Source organism: Diabrotica undecimpunctata, chromosome 4 (genome assembly GCF_040954645.1).
Source record: "Diabrotica undecimpunctata isolate CICGRU chromosome 4, icDiaUnde3, whole genome shotgun sequence".
Taxonomy (NCBI): Eukaryota; Metazoa; Arthropoda; class Insecta; order Coleoptera; family Chrysomelidae; genus Diabrotica; species Diabrotica undecimpunctata.
The window spans coordinates 115,292,481-115,307,036 of record NC_092806.1 but is presented as its reverse complement, the minus strand read 5'-3'; the positions used below and the strand labels follow the sequence as shown (position 1 = coordinate 115,307,036).

Genomic DNA, 14,556 nt, shown 5'->3' with positions numbered 1-14,556 from the left:
TTTCATGTGGATTCTGTTATGTATGATTTTAAGGAATGTTTTCAATGTGTGGCTCATTAATGCAATTGTCCGATAGTCATTGCAATCTTTAGCATTTGTGATTTTTGGAATCGTTACAAAAGTTGAGAGAAGCCATTCTTTGGGTATGTGTCCCGTCTTGTATATGCAGTTAAAAAGGTCTACCAAGACATCAATATTATCTTCATCAATTATCTTCAATAGTTCAATTGGTATATTATCGGGTCCTGGAGCTTTTCTACCTTTTGTGTGTTTTATGGCATAAATAACTTCCTCTTTCGTTATTTCTGGTCCCGTGATTTCTCCGTCAAATTCTAATTGTTCTACTTTTTGGTCATAAAATAGGTGTTCGATGTATTCTTTCCATCTACGTAATTTGTCTTGCGTTTCAGTTATAGTGGTACCATCTGCATTTGTTAATATCCCGATTGGTTTGTTACGATTTCCTGAAATTTTTGTTATTACTGATGTTCAACCAGTATAATTAGTTAAATCCGAAATTATTTTCAAAGTTTTTCTACAAATTAAAAAATATATAGTGTCGTGTAGAGAAAAAAATACCTTTCAAATGATGGTCTGTCGACCACACTTGCTACTAAAAAAACTGGGGGTTGATGCGGGGCAGTAGGGGGTTACATTTGAGGGCATAAATTTTGCATGAAAATTCGTCCCCCTCTCAATACAAATTGCCGTTTTTTTAATTTTAAATACACTCTTGATTTTTGAGTTTTTGGGGGTTAAATTTTCGTCGGTACATGGAACGTACAAGGGCTGAAGAAAATCACAGGTAAGCTGTCAATTATTGATAGAGCTGGAAAAGAATTACATTGAAATCTCTGGACCAAATGAAATACATTGATTACGAGAGAGCCATTTGAAACCACATATTATGTGTGGCAATCATGTCTACTTCTATGGTAGTGAAACCCAGAATTATGCAGGTGATTTCATTTTGATCTGACCAAGATTACAAAAGTCTGTCGTCGAATTTAAAGCTGTGGGTGATAGGATAATTCTCCTTAAACTGAAAGGCAAACCACATAAACTCAATTATCATACAATTTTATGCGCCAATTAGTACAGCAGACGACATAACAGTCGACGAATTCTACGAAAAATTGGAAACAACATTCCAAATAAAGAGCTAACCTTAATATGCGGTGACATAAAATTTGTAGTGAAATGTAGAATAATTAGTAATTTCAACTTAAAATATACTTTAAAAATTAAAATGTTATTAAATCAATTATCACATATACTCAGTGATATTAGAAGTGTTACACCCAGAAGGAATAATTTCTTGAACTTAGTTTTTTGGCAACATAGTAGATGTAGATTTACATCAAGAATGAAATGATAACGTTGTCAAGAATTTTTATTAACAAAATTAATAATGTGTTTGGCGACCCCGTAGCTAAATATATTTCTGTATACGCCTAGGCTTTGCCAAATGAGATGATCGATGTCTGCTTGTGGCACCTCGTTCCAAGCAATTTGAACTTCATGTATTAACTGTGCCAGAGTCTGTGGAGGGTAGTGCAAAGTGGACAGTATCCTTCCCATCATATCCTATACATATTCGATATGATTTAAATCCGGAGCACGGGGCGGCCACTACAAAACATTAACGCCAACTTCTTGAAGAAAGGCCATAGTTTGACGAGCAATATGAAGACGCGCTTGTCTTGCTGAAAAAAGCCGTTTCGACGGCTGTCGAGATAAGGCAATAAAGTGGTTTTAAATATAACGCGCAGCTGTCATATTGCCTTGAATAAACACAACTGGTGATTGGCTACAATAGACAATAGCCCTCCAAATCATTACTCCAACTGTCCTGTGTACATGCCGCTCAACAGCAAACCCGATATCTCGTGTCTCTCTACGGCGGCGTCTTACCATCCTACGACCATTCCTAAACAGAATCGTGATTCATCGCTGAATGCTACATTACGCCATTCCTCCACCCAAGGCTGCCGTTATCTGCACCAATTGAAACGTTGATGACAGCGGTCCGCAGTCAAAGGAAGTGCTAGTCGTGGGCGGAATGAAACCAGTCCAAAGGCTCGAATGCGACGGTATAGTGTACGCATACTAACAGGTCTACCTACTACTCCAAACCATTGGTCAGTTATTTGACGCGTAGTAGCAAACCTAAAGCGCATATCTTGACGCTCTGTGGTACGCCTCGGTTCACCAGTTGGTCCTCTTCGTGTTTCTCTACCTTCGTTTGTCCACACACGACAGACACACATAACCATTATTGCCATACAATTAACACGACGGCCAATTTTGCGATGCGACAAACCCATATCTCTATACGCAATAATTCTGCCCCTGTCACAATCGCTAACATGGTGGTAATTTAGGTGTCTTCGAACTCGAGGCATTTTCTTACACTGAATACAATTAGACTGAGGAATAATAACTAAAAATTCCTATACCAACCGGTTTTCACAAATCGGTCTATTCACAAAAAAATTTAACGATATAACTTTAATTTTACAAAAAGTAAAAAAGATAAAATATTTGTATTGTTATCATAGCAAGCTTTAAATATATACATTCTGTTGTCAAAAAAATAAGTTCAAGAAATTATTCCTTCTGGGTGTAATACTTTTAATGTCACTGAGTATATTTTCAATATAGAGTACATCGCTAAAAAAGTCGAAACTATTAGAGCGCCTGTAACGCGCAACCGCTGTATACGCTTAGCTGTAGACTGCTCGAAAGGCATACTCGAAATATTTGGGTCCATGTTTTTAGCAAGATCTTCTTCTTTAAGTACCGTCTCCCGATCGGAGGTTGGATATCACCTCATCACTATCTTTACTCTATCTACTGCTGCTCTGAAGAGTTTTATAGAACTGCATTTAATCCAGTCACTTAAATTCTTCAACCATGACACTTTCCTTCTTCCTATACTCCTTCTTCGTCTTATCTTTCCCTGTATTATCAGCCTTAGCAGTTCATATCGCTGTCCCCTCATTAAATGTCCCAGATATATAAAAAAAAATAAACGTACTTTAACCTTTAATTGTGGCTTATTCCCATTTAAATAGTAATGTCCCAGATATTATAACTTTCTTATTTTTATTGTGTTTATTATTTCGCATTCTTTGCTCATTTCTCGCAATACTTCCGTGTTAGTTTTCTTCTGTGTCCATGCTATTCTAAGTATCCTCCTGTAACACCACATTTCAAAGGACTGTAATTTATTTATGTGTTCTTGCTTTAATGTCCAGCTTTCAAGTCCATATTGCAGTATCGAAAACACGTAGCATCTCAGTGCTCTTACTCTCAGTTCTAATCTAAGGTCTTTGTTGCAGAGAATTGTTTTATTTTTACAAACGCATTTCTTGCTATTTCTATCCTGGCTCTTATTTGCAAGACAGAAATCATTTATTCCTGTCAAAATAATTTTACTTGTACTTGAAGGTTGATTCCGAAGTGATTCGGTGAATTTGCTCTTTTTTTATAAATTATTCTTTACCGGCTCGCTTGGAAAAATTATAAAAATTAAAATAAAAAATATTGGTGTATTAGAAATGTAAAAAAAATTAAATGAAATCGTAGGCTTCCACGGCCAGAGTCAGAATTATAGTTTATTCGTCTTCCGGGTTTGGACCGCATTTGTGAGAAGGTTAGTGTTCTGAGCTGTTGGACGTGAATCCCTGTCCTGGCATTTGGTTTTCACCTCTGGCTGCGTTGAGTAGTTGAGTTACTGTGACCAAATGCCCATCTTGGTAGTTAGTATTCGCCTCTGGTTGCGTTGAGTAACTGAGTTACCGTTGCTAACTACCCATCTTCCTGTCTTTTGTTTTCTTTTTCCTTTTTTTGTTCTCCTGAAGAAGCTACATACAATTGTAGCGAAACGTCGAGATGAACCCACTTTTGGGTCACTCACAAATGACACGGTCCAAACCCGGAAGACGAATAAACAAAAAAAATTAGTCGGTTTTTGCTCTGCTAATAGTAGTCCAGTTACTGAGGCTTAAATTTATAACTGCATCGATTTCTTTGAAAATTTCAAATTAAGCTTATCTTACCCTCCACTTCAAAAGTTATATACGCTCTAGGTGCGCTTTTTGTTTTTAAGGGGTGAAAACTACCCCTTATTGAAGAAACTGGGAAAAACACGGATTTAATTATTTTATGCACTTAAATCTTGTTTATTCGCATAAGGTAAATATTGTAATGTGTTCTCTAATATGAAAATTAATTATTCACAATTTTAACCCTCAAAACCCTTTAAAAACACTTAAAAGCTAATACTTTTTATAAAAATAATATGAAAAAAAGTCGTAGCAGCTTGAGACATTTCAATTATGTATTTAAATACAAATAAAAATTAATACCCTAGCTATACAATAATATTTTATTTATTGGAAATTTTCAACCCTTACAACCACCCTTATGACAAAAATTAATTAAAAATGAATTAAAAAGTATTTTTATCGGTTTGAAACATTTCTTGAGTGCGTTTTATTTAACGAAAATTAATTTTTTGCATATAAAATAACTTTTATTATAATTTCAACATTACAACCCTCACAACCAAGCCCTTTTTTTTTAAATTAATTTAATATATTTTTATTGGTCTGAAACATTTCTTGAGTGCATTTTATTAAACAAAAATTAATTTCTTGCTTATAAAATAACATTTTATTATAATTTCAACATTTCAACCCAATCATGAAATGACCAACCCGAAATGCTCCAATGCTCCAAATTATAAATTTTTCCAAGCTCCAAAATTTATTCTAAAAAGTACTATTGGTTTTTTTACAATAACTCGATTTTTATTTTACAATAAAAAACGATTTTACAGGTGATTTAACGGGCTATAAGTATAGGAATGTTAAAACATTCTAAAGTCCTTCATGTTTAAAGGGTGAAGGGTCAAAGGGTCGGAGACCAGTGGTTCATGCGCTATAAAGCAAACTTCAACCAACTATACCTCCGTTATTTTTTAAGCTACAAAAAAAAATTAAAAAATTAAAATTTTTGTTGAAAAAAAAACCTATTTTTTTGTATTGTGTCATCTTTTACGTATCTTTTATAGTTTGGAAGTTATTATAAAAAAAAGATTTTTTTTTAATATTTACAAAAAAAAAATGTAATCATACTTTTTTCAAAAACTGGGTATTCTAAAGTGGCTAAACTTTTGGATCATACAAAAAACACTAAATAAAGTGAATTCTATAAGGAAAACAATTTATTTCAATCCTAGTGAACATGGCGTTAGTTTTATTGCTTTTTTTACAAAAATTTGAGAAACCCATCTTGTTTTTGATCGTATCTCACGTACAGTTGGTGCAAGGACATTTACCACCACTCATTTTAAAGGTCTATTCAAGCTCTTTTAAAAATACATATTATATAAGTATATAAATGTACCCATTTTCTGTTATTTAACGTTAAATACTCGTACTGAAAGACAAAAACAAAAACAAACCTTCTTTAAATAGCCATCTCAGTTAATATTGAACTGAAAATATTCATTAAAAAGCCAATCTTTTTGTTTTTTTTATGAGCTTTAATTTTAGTCGTTACACTTTTTTTGATAAAACTCTTAGTTTCAGAGCTGTTCTTAAAAAATCTTTGAAAAACATGTTTTTTTTAACGAGAAATGACACTTTTCAACAGCGAATAACTCAAAAAGTATTGATCTAGCAAGAAAAATGTTAACTACATTTTTTGTTTGAAATTTGTCCTTCTATCGAATAGCGTGGTTATTTTGAGTGAAAAAATTTCCACCCTCGAAAAGGGGTGGCAAACACCCCCAGGGTGGAAGCACACATCAGCACTATATAACTTTTATTCCTTGAGTAATTATTTACCAACACACAAAATTTCAAATGAATCGATTTAGTTATAAAGAATTCGGAGGTAAAAATCCTCAGTAACTGATCTATAGGGGTAAACCGCACGTATGATTTGAGCGATTTCGATTTATGTTAACTCACACAACTCATATTTCGTGTGACTTCGAAATAATGTTTTGTAGACATAATATGTGTGGGTAACTTTACGGAATGCGTTGTTCCAATGTTTAAAATTCGCAGATGCCCAGTTAGGTCGTCAAGTGTTAGATACTGACCCCGTGTTAACGTATAGTCAGTTTCTAGAGCGATGCTCCTTAAATAGATGTGTGAAGAGAAAAGTCTTATGATTATAAGAGTAGTCTTATGGTGTGGTTGAGCTTTTGTTATTATACATGAGTTGGGTATGTGTGTTGTTGAATCTGCAAGATTTAGTGTTATTGACTTCAAAATAGTTTAGCAGTTTTAATCTGTTCTGGAACTCTGTGAAAACTAATACAAGTGATGATGATATTAAAAGTTTTCTCAATCACGATCTTTAAAAATTTTTTAGCTCTCAAATTTGGTTGAATTTTAATAATAGTGCTGTTTCTTTTAAATTTTAAAACAAAGTAAGTTTAAGGTAGCGTATCTTGTGTAGTTTAAAATTTATCCAGTGGAATATTTCTTGTTTTTACACATAATATATTTACATCTAAAATACTTTAAACACAACATTATTTTCCACAACAAATGTGGCATTAGCTACGAATAAAATTATAGAACCAGCCCATCTAAAACCACAACAATTCTAGTTACAAACGCAAATACGATAAATAAAACAACTATTAACATGGTTCCGAAATCGTTCTACTTTAACAAACAAAAATGTCGTCCGCGCAGGTTACTGACATCGATGTCAATCAATGGAGAACCCATCCGAGCCATCAATGCAAGACACCTTTGTTTTTCTTAATGAGTTTTTTATTATTTTGCATTCGAGCGTTTAATATCAAAGTCGTCTATCGTCAACTCGTGGGTATCCTAGTAGCAAATGCATGTGGTTTCCGATCGGTTTTTTTACGAATGCTGTTTTTAGTTGAGGTGCACATAGAAGAAGAGAAAATTATAAACAAAATAATAAGAAAGAAAACAAAATATTTAAACTTTATTTAAATAAATATAGCGTATAATAAATAAATCTTAACATGGCAAGATAACCGCTATGATTCCTCAAGAGCTGCAGTAAACATCGATTGTAATTAGTTCTGAAATTGTGAGGAAGCTCAGCTTCAGTAAAGAATAAAATGGTTTGTCAATGAAGTGTTTAATACCATCTATTAAACAATGCATATTTTTTGTCTCGTGTAAAGAACGCTAATTTTCTCAAATATTGTTATTGCATGTGTAGCTTAAAAATTATTTGATTGCCACATTACATCCATAACTTCATTTTTCATCTTGTTCCTGTATAACCAAAACTTTAATTTGTTCATTATCAAAGGTTTTATACAAAAAACTACTTAAAAATTATCAGAAAAGTAGGAAAATTACTTATAAAACACATGAAAGCGGCCAAAATAAGAAGAAATAATACGAAACTCAAGTATGTTTCCGCCAATTTTAGAATAGCACTTAAAATGGATACGAATATGAAATTTCAAATCAACAAAAAAAGTAAAGAACTAGTATACAATAGAAACAACAACAATACTTCAGTATCTAGAAAGAAGAAAACTTATGCATAAAGGTAAGCAGTTAGAAAAACAGGTTACTAATTAGAGAACTTATTTCTAGCAAAAGGCTGAGATACATACTTAACAAAAAATGTGCAACTGGATGGTTAAACCTATGTATGGGCTTCATTTTAACGAGGTCAGTCAAGAATATGTTGACGATATAGAGTCCAACTATTGATTGAATATATTTGATATAGACAGATATGTCACAAAGGAAGAAATTCTGAGGCAGGTCCGGAAATATACCGACAGCAGGGGGCCTAATGACGTCAAACTAGTCTCTATAATGGAAAATAGAGACGGGAACACAAACGTCAGATCGGACTGACGCAAATCACAGTCCAGAAGGCACTGGAAAAAAACATCGGCTGGAACTCATACAAGATATGCAAGAAACTGCATATTTTTGGACTGCGTCTACGGGAATGCAGTAACCAAGAGGCTTTTTGCCTCACTTACTTCACCTATAGAAAACTCATCCTCAAAAAATGGAAGCTCAAGAGAAACCCTATTAGAAGGGAGGCGGAAAGAGTGGGTGAAATCACCTGGAACCAGGAATCAGACAGAGTACAGGTAAATAAGTTAAAGAGATAAAAACCATTTATTGCGAAGTTTCTACAAATAAATGTGGGAAGGACGAGGGCTGATCATGACGTTGCAGAGGCACTCGCACTAAGGGAAGGTTATCACATGATCCTTTTTCGAGAGCCCAATGTAAAGTTGGTCTCTCGATAGGCTTTTAGGGTATCATAAAAGACGGGAAATCTGACGTGGCCGTAAACGTAGAACATCCTGCAATATTAGTAAATATTTACTAATGTTTGTATTTTGAGAACGATTTCCGAAGTGGAAATTGAAACGTCAATAAACGTATTTTAACCTTTAATTGTGGCTTATTCCCATTTAAATATAAATTAATTTAAAATGCCACAAGAAAATAGCTTCAGAACAATATATATATATATATATATATATATATATATATATATATATATATATATATATATATATATATATATATATATATATATATATATATATATATATATATATACCTATATATATTCATAGTGCTAAGAAAATAAAAAAAAAAGTTACAAGCGTGACATAAAAATTATTGTAAAAGACTACAGCGCTAAAGCACAAACGAACACCAAGGAAACTAAACAAGTTATAAGTAAGTATTCATGTCATAAAAAGAAATATCCACAAAACAGCATGGATGTCCCCAGAAGGAAACACATTAAGAAAGAGTTAGAACTTATAACAAAGAAAGAAAGAAAGACCTCGTACCTAGGCCACATAATGAGAAATGATAAATATAACCTGCTACGAATAATAATTGAAGGGAAGATCAAGGGCCGAAGAGGAGTACAACATAAACGTTCAACTCAATAATTACTAAGAGTAGTGCAGAAGAATAGAGAACATTTTTATGCAGTTACCGCAAACCTCCAGTCATGGAGTCACCAAAAGAAGAAGAAGAAACCTTCTATCACGGGCTTTAAGATAGACTAACATTGTCGAGTCCGGTCGTCTAAGAAAAAATAACTAGATATACCATAACTTATATGGCAATATTCACAAATAAGGAAAGATCCAATAGATTAAGTCCAAAAGATCAAAAGAAAATAAATTTAATAAAAGGAAAAGGCAATTAGCAAAACTACTAAAGGAAAATCAATGGTTAAAAAAAATAAAGTAAAATACTAAATTATATAAGACCAAAACTAGAAAAGTATAAAATAAATAAACGGTTTTTGTTGCTGTAAAAAATAATCTTGATTGATAATCTTTGAAACAGATAGGTATATAAATTTGATTCGCGAGTGTATTAGGTCATTTATAATCAAAATATTAGTGATTGAATTTACTTTTGACAACATGAAAATTAATCTATAAAACTGATAACGTTACATGGAGCTTAATGACATGTAATTTAGTAAATATTTGGGTTCAGTTTTAAGACGAAAATTTCCTATTAACGAGCGTAAAATAACTTTGGTTACATTTATTGTCAAACCCATTTTTATTTTTTGTCTGTTCAGTTTAAACCATATCATAGATTTTAGTTATACGATCACTTTTATTTAATTACTAGACCTTTAGCGGCCCTCCTCACCTCATGTTATTTTACAGAATTATACATATTGCTGATTGTGAGTAATGGGACCAATTGCAATGAACATTGGATAATAAAGAAAAAGTAAAAAAATATACGTTGACAAGCAGAGAAATCGAATTTGATAGCGATATTAACAAAAATATATCTCTAATCCAAATCCGTATCATGTCAGAATTATGTCATTTTTTTCTAGGGCTGTTTTTTGTAGAAACTTGGTTTGACAGTGTTTGGTATTAATATACCTACCTAGTATTAACGATACGCTCTAATTCCTATAGCGATAGATACTCTTGTTTAAAGTTAATTTCTTGGTACCACACGAGCTATTCTTTAATAACATCGTCTCAGAAACGCACCCCAAGAATAATATTTTATTTTGAAATGCAGAATAAACTATGGCAATTAATTGCTAATCAAAGACAGTATAGTTTAAACCACATTAGGATCGCGTTACTTATATTCTTTTGAATGTAACTTTTTTAAATTATTGTAAAAATATAATAAACCAGAAAATAAAAGCTAACTTACATTTTTGCAGCAATTCAATTTTTCCCAATCCAACATTTTGCTTTGAACGCACCATTAGCACCTTTATCACTAATTTGCATAAACTTTTTGTGTACACTAAAAGATCACGAACTAAAAATGTATTAGTCAATAACTGGAGATGACTGACTTGTTGCTACGTAAATTAGAATTATCTTGATCCTACAACGTACAGTAAATTCCGATAACAAAATTTAAACAAAACAATATAAAAACGCCAAGTTGATGATATATTATGCTGCTATTTGAAACGTGTAAAATCTCCTATAATAGAAATGCATTCCAGCGGCGAAGTATCTGAATGGCAAAAGGGTTAAAAGTACATAAAAATAATTTTTAAGGCCGTGTCATTTTCTAGTTATATACTTGAGAGTGCTTTCATATTAGAAAATTCTAGAAATATGGCCCAAAAAACGGCATGCCCATTATGCCGAAGGACCCTAGCGATGAACAGGAAAATGAGTTTGAACATAAATAGCAAAACAAAAAATAAGGAATGTACGAGGAGTATACAAGGAGGGAGCATTAATTAACCTAATAGAAGAGCTTAAAAAATATAAAGTACACATCATAGCAATACAAGAAACACATTTGACTGGAAACAACATTAAAAAGATTAGCTTGTACAAGTTTTATACAAGTGGAGGCGATAATAGGAATTTTGGAGTGGGTTTTCTGGTACATGAAGACGTGGATCAGGTAAAACGATTTGTAGCAAAATCTAACAGGATGTGTTCGAATTAGAATTAAAGGGAAAGAGAACATGATATTGCTGATAAAAATATACACGCTCCAACAGAAGAAAAAGGAGAAGAAGTGAAATATGAATTTTATGAAGATAGATAGATTTATGAGTCATTGTCTGAAGATATATATATATAAAAACATAATAGGGGGCGAAAGTAAATATATGAATACAAATGATAATGGCCAAAGATTGAGTACATTCGCAATTGAAAACGGGATGAAAATAATGAGTACGCATTTCTGGAGAAAAAAATATATAAAGGAACGTTGAAAATTCTGGGATCAAATAAAACTACCTAATCAAATAGACCACATCTTAATACAAGAGAAATTCGCCAATTTAATAACAAATGTGAAAACGTGCAGAGGGGCTGACGTAGACACCGATTATTTTTTGGTTAGAATTAATATGAGAGATGCAATAATTAAAAAGCATAAACGGAAAAAGAAAGTGCAACGTAAATTTAAGTTTGAAAAACTGTGAAAATTTGAGGTAGTGCAGCATTATCAAAAGGGTATACAAAAAACCCACGCCAAACAAGATAGTGCTACTGTCAGTAATATACAACAAAAGTTCTTGAAAGTAACAAACACTATAAAGGAAGCAACGTCGAAGCACACGACACACGACAACAAGACGACCTAGAAAGGTATGCCGAACAACGAAAAAAAGTTAAGAAAATCGTAAGGCCGCGGAAAAGAACGTATGTGAATGATAAGTAAAGCGTATAGAAGAAAAATAGAAAAAAATGTTACAACGAGATAAAATACATTAAAACTGGGTATCAGGGAAAAACGATGAATTTAAAAGGTAAGCGAGGAAACCTGATAGTGGACGAATACCAAATATGTAAACGGTGGAAAGAATATTTCGAAGAGATGCTAAATGACGGAGTGACTACTAAAGAAAATTATATTGTTCTTAAACCTTAAATAGTAACATAAGAAATACCAAAGTCCACAAAAGAAGAAATTGAAGAAATAATAAAACATATGAAAAATCAAAAAAGCCGGGGGAGAGGAGCATTGTGGCAGAGAACTTAAAATATGGAGGAGAGGCTTTAATAAACCAATTTAATGAGTTAATACTAGAAGTTAGAACAAGTCCATTATAATTCCTATACACAAAAAGGGAGATAGAACTGAATGCGCAAACTATAGAGGAATATCCTTGTTAGGGGTAATATATAAAGTGCTTGCCATGCTAATTAAAAAACAGTTAGAAATATATGTAGAATATGTATGTAAGAATCTAGGAGAATACTAGGTAGGATTTAGTAAGGGAAGATCAGCAACCGATCAAATTTTTATGCTAAAACAAATCCTGATCAATTGCTATGAATCCAACAAAGCCGCCTACGATAAAATAGATATATACAAATTAATAGAAACGCTAAAAGAATTCCAAGTACCAGATCAAATAGTAAGATTGGTAAAAATGACAATTAGACAAACCATTAGTGTTGTGAAATGCAACGGAAGAATTCGAAGTAAGAAAAGGTGTTCGCCAAGGAAACCCGTTGTCTACCTTGCTATTCAATATAGTTATAGAAAAAATTGTAAGGGTTAGTGGAATAAATAGGACTAAATAGCACTATTTTATACAAAGAGCACCAATGCTTAACATACGCTGATGATGTGATTCTTATGGCAAAAAATGGAAAAGAACTGGCAAGTATAGCAAAAAAACTGATTCGGGAAAGCTCTAAAATGGGACTGAAAGTTAATTTAAATAAATCCAAGTACATGGAAATCTTAAGCAAAAAGGAATAAACACCAGGGGCTCCTTTAAATTGGAGGTGGAGGATGGATCAGTTGTATAATTCGAGAAGGTGGATGAACATATGTACTTAGGTACTCTTATTGATCAGACATGTAAGGAAGAAACTGAAGTCAACCTGAGACTGACCAAGAGTAACAGATGTGCTGGAGCCATGAGCAAAATAATTAAGGCCAAAGATATATCTCGTAATACAAAAATAAGAGTATACAAAACTATAATACAATATAATACAATAATAAAACAAAACCATACAGAACAGATTGGAAGCATAGGAAAGAAAGATACTTCGCAGAATGTTTGGTGGAAAAGTGTAGAGGGAGAATGGAGAAGACAAACTAATGCAGAAGGGTACCAATTGTATGCTAACTCTACAATAACAAAAGTGGTGAAAAACGTAGACTAGAATGGCTCGAACATCTAGAAACAATGCAAGGTAATAGACTAATCAAAAATATTGTTTGGAGAGTAATTGAGGGCAAAAAAAGAGAGGAAGACCAAGAAAGAATTGGAGAGATCTAGTGATGAAATCTTGGACCTTGAATGCGACATCAATGAAAAAAAGAGGTTCTAGGAAGGATGAATAAAGAAATAGAAATTTTAAATACAATTAAAACAAGAAAATGGGAATATCTCGGACATATTACACGTGGAGAGAAATACACCTTGCTCCAACTGATTATGCAGGAAAAGATCCAAGGAAAGAGAAGCATAGGGAGGCTTAGGATGTCATGGCTGCGCAACCTGAGACAGTGGTACGGATGTACATCAAATGAACTTTTCAGAGCAGCCGTCTCAAAAGTCCGAATAGCTTGATGATGGCCGACTTCCGCCGCGGAGATGGCACTTGAAGAAGAAGAAGCGATGAAAGATGTTAGAGAGATGAGAACCAGATATTTGAAGCTGATAGCTAACAACAGAAAACGGTGAAAATTATTCATCCAGCAATGGGCCTAAAAGGTCTGTTAACGCTATACATACATACATATTTGAGAATGCTAATCAGGTTTTAGTAGAAGAAACTTTCTACTAAAATGTACATATAATATTTAGAATTTTTTTATTTTATTTATTTAAACAAATCTGCTACTTTACTCTCCTAGGTATTCTCAATGGTTTATCGCAGAGTTTAATAATTATTGTTACCCCCTTTACTATTGTGGCTAGTTTCACATTTAGAATAAAATAAAGTTTAAAAAAACCGATTAGCAAAATCAAAAGTGGGAAACAATTTATGACAACAATTTGAAACATCCAAAGGTTTAAAACAAGGAATTTTTTTAACTCCCTTTATTCGGAAATCTGCCCAATAGAGCAATAATCCAATTATGTGGTAAAATAGTCATAGAGTGAATTGAATAAACCACCTATCTAATGAAACCTATGTTAATAAGTCTAATAAACACTATAATAACCATAAGACTAACAGTTAATTAGATGCAACTGTATGCGTCTCTTGAGTCTTCGAATTTTATCACTCCCTAAGAAACACTTGTTTAGCTAGTACATTAGGATCCGTTGTTACAGGTTTTCGATATCTCTCACCAACTTCCGAAATAACTTCCTTAATGGGGGCAATTGGAATATCATGCTGAACTTCATTTGATATAAATTGCGTACGTTAACTGTGGCGCGTATTAACTTTTTTTGAAAACGTGGAAGAATCTCGATGTTGCTGTTGCTGGCAGTGCCCCAAAGTTGGATACCATAACCATATTGGTCGCAACACGGCTTTATATTGTCACATCATGAAGATCTTTATATTGTCTGCAGTAGCGCCGAAAAGCTGCACAGATGTTG

General features: G+C 33.0%; 1 protein-coding gene across 3 annotated transcripts in view; it reads right to left on the bottom strand.

Moving 5' to 3' along the window:
• DAAM (disheveled-associated activator of morphogenesis-like protein) overlaps positions 1-14,556 on the bottom strand; it is a 524,757-nt gene that overhangs the window by 237,006 nt on the left and 273,195 nt on the right. Inside the window, exon 1 of one of the 3 annotated variants that reach the window (XM_072530048.1) lies at positions 10,212-10,366. The exons of the other annotated variants lie outside the window; for them this stretch is intronic. Coding sequence (XP_072386149.1) covers positions 10,212-10,247 — 36 coding nt within the window. The 5' untranslated portion in view covers positions 10,248-10,366. Of the gene's footprint in view, positions 1-10,211; positions 10,367-14,556 lie in introns of those variants that run through there. 3 annotated transcript variants of the gene reach the window in all.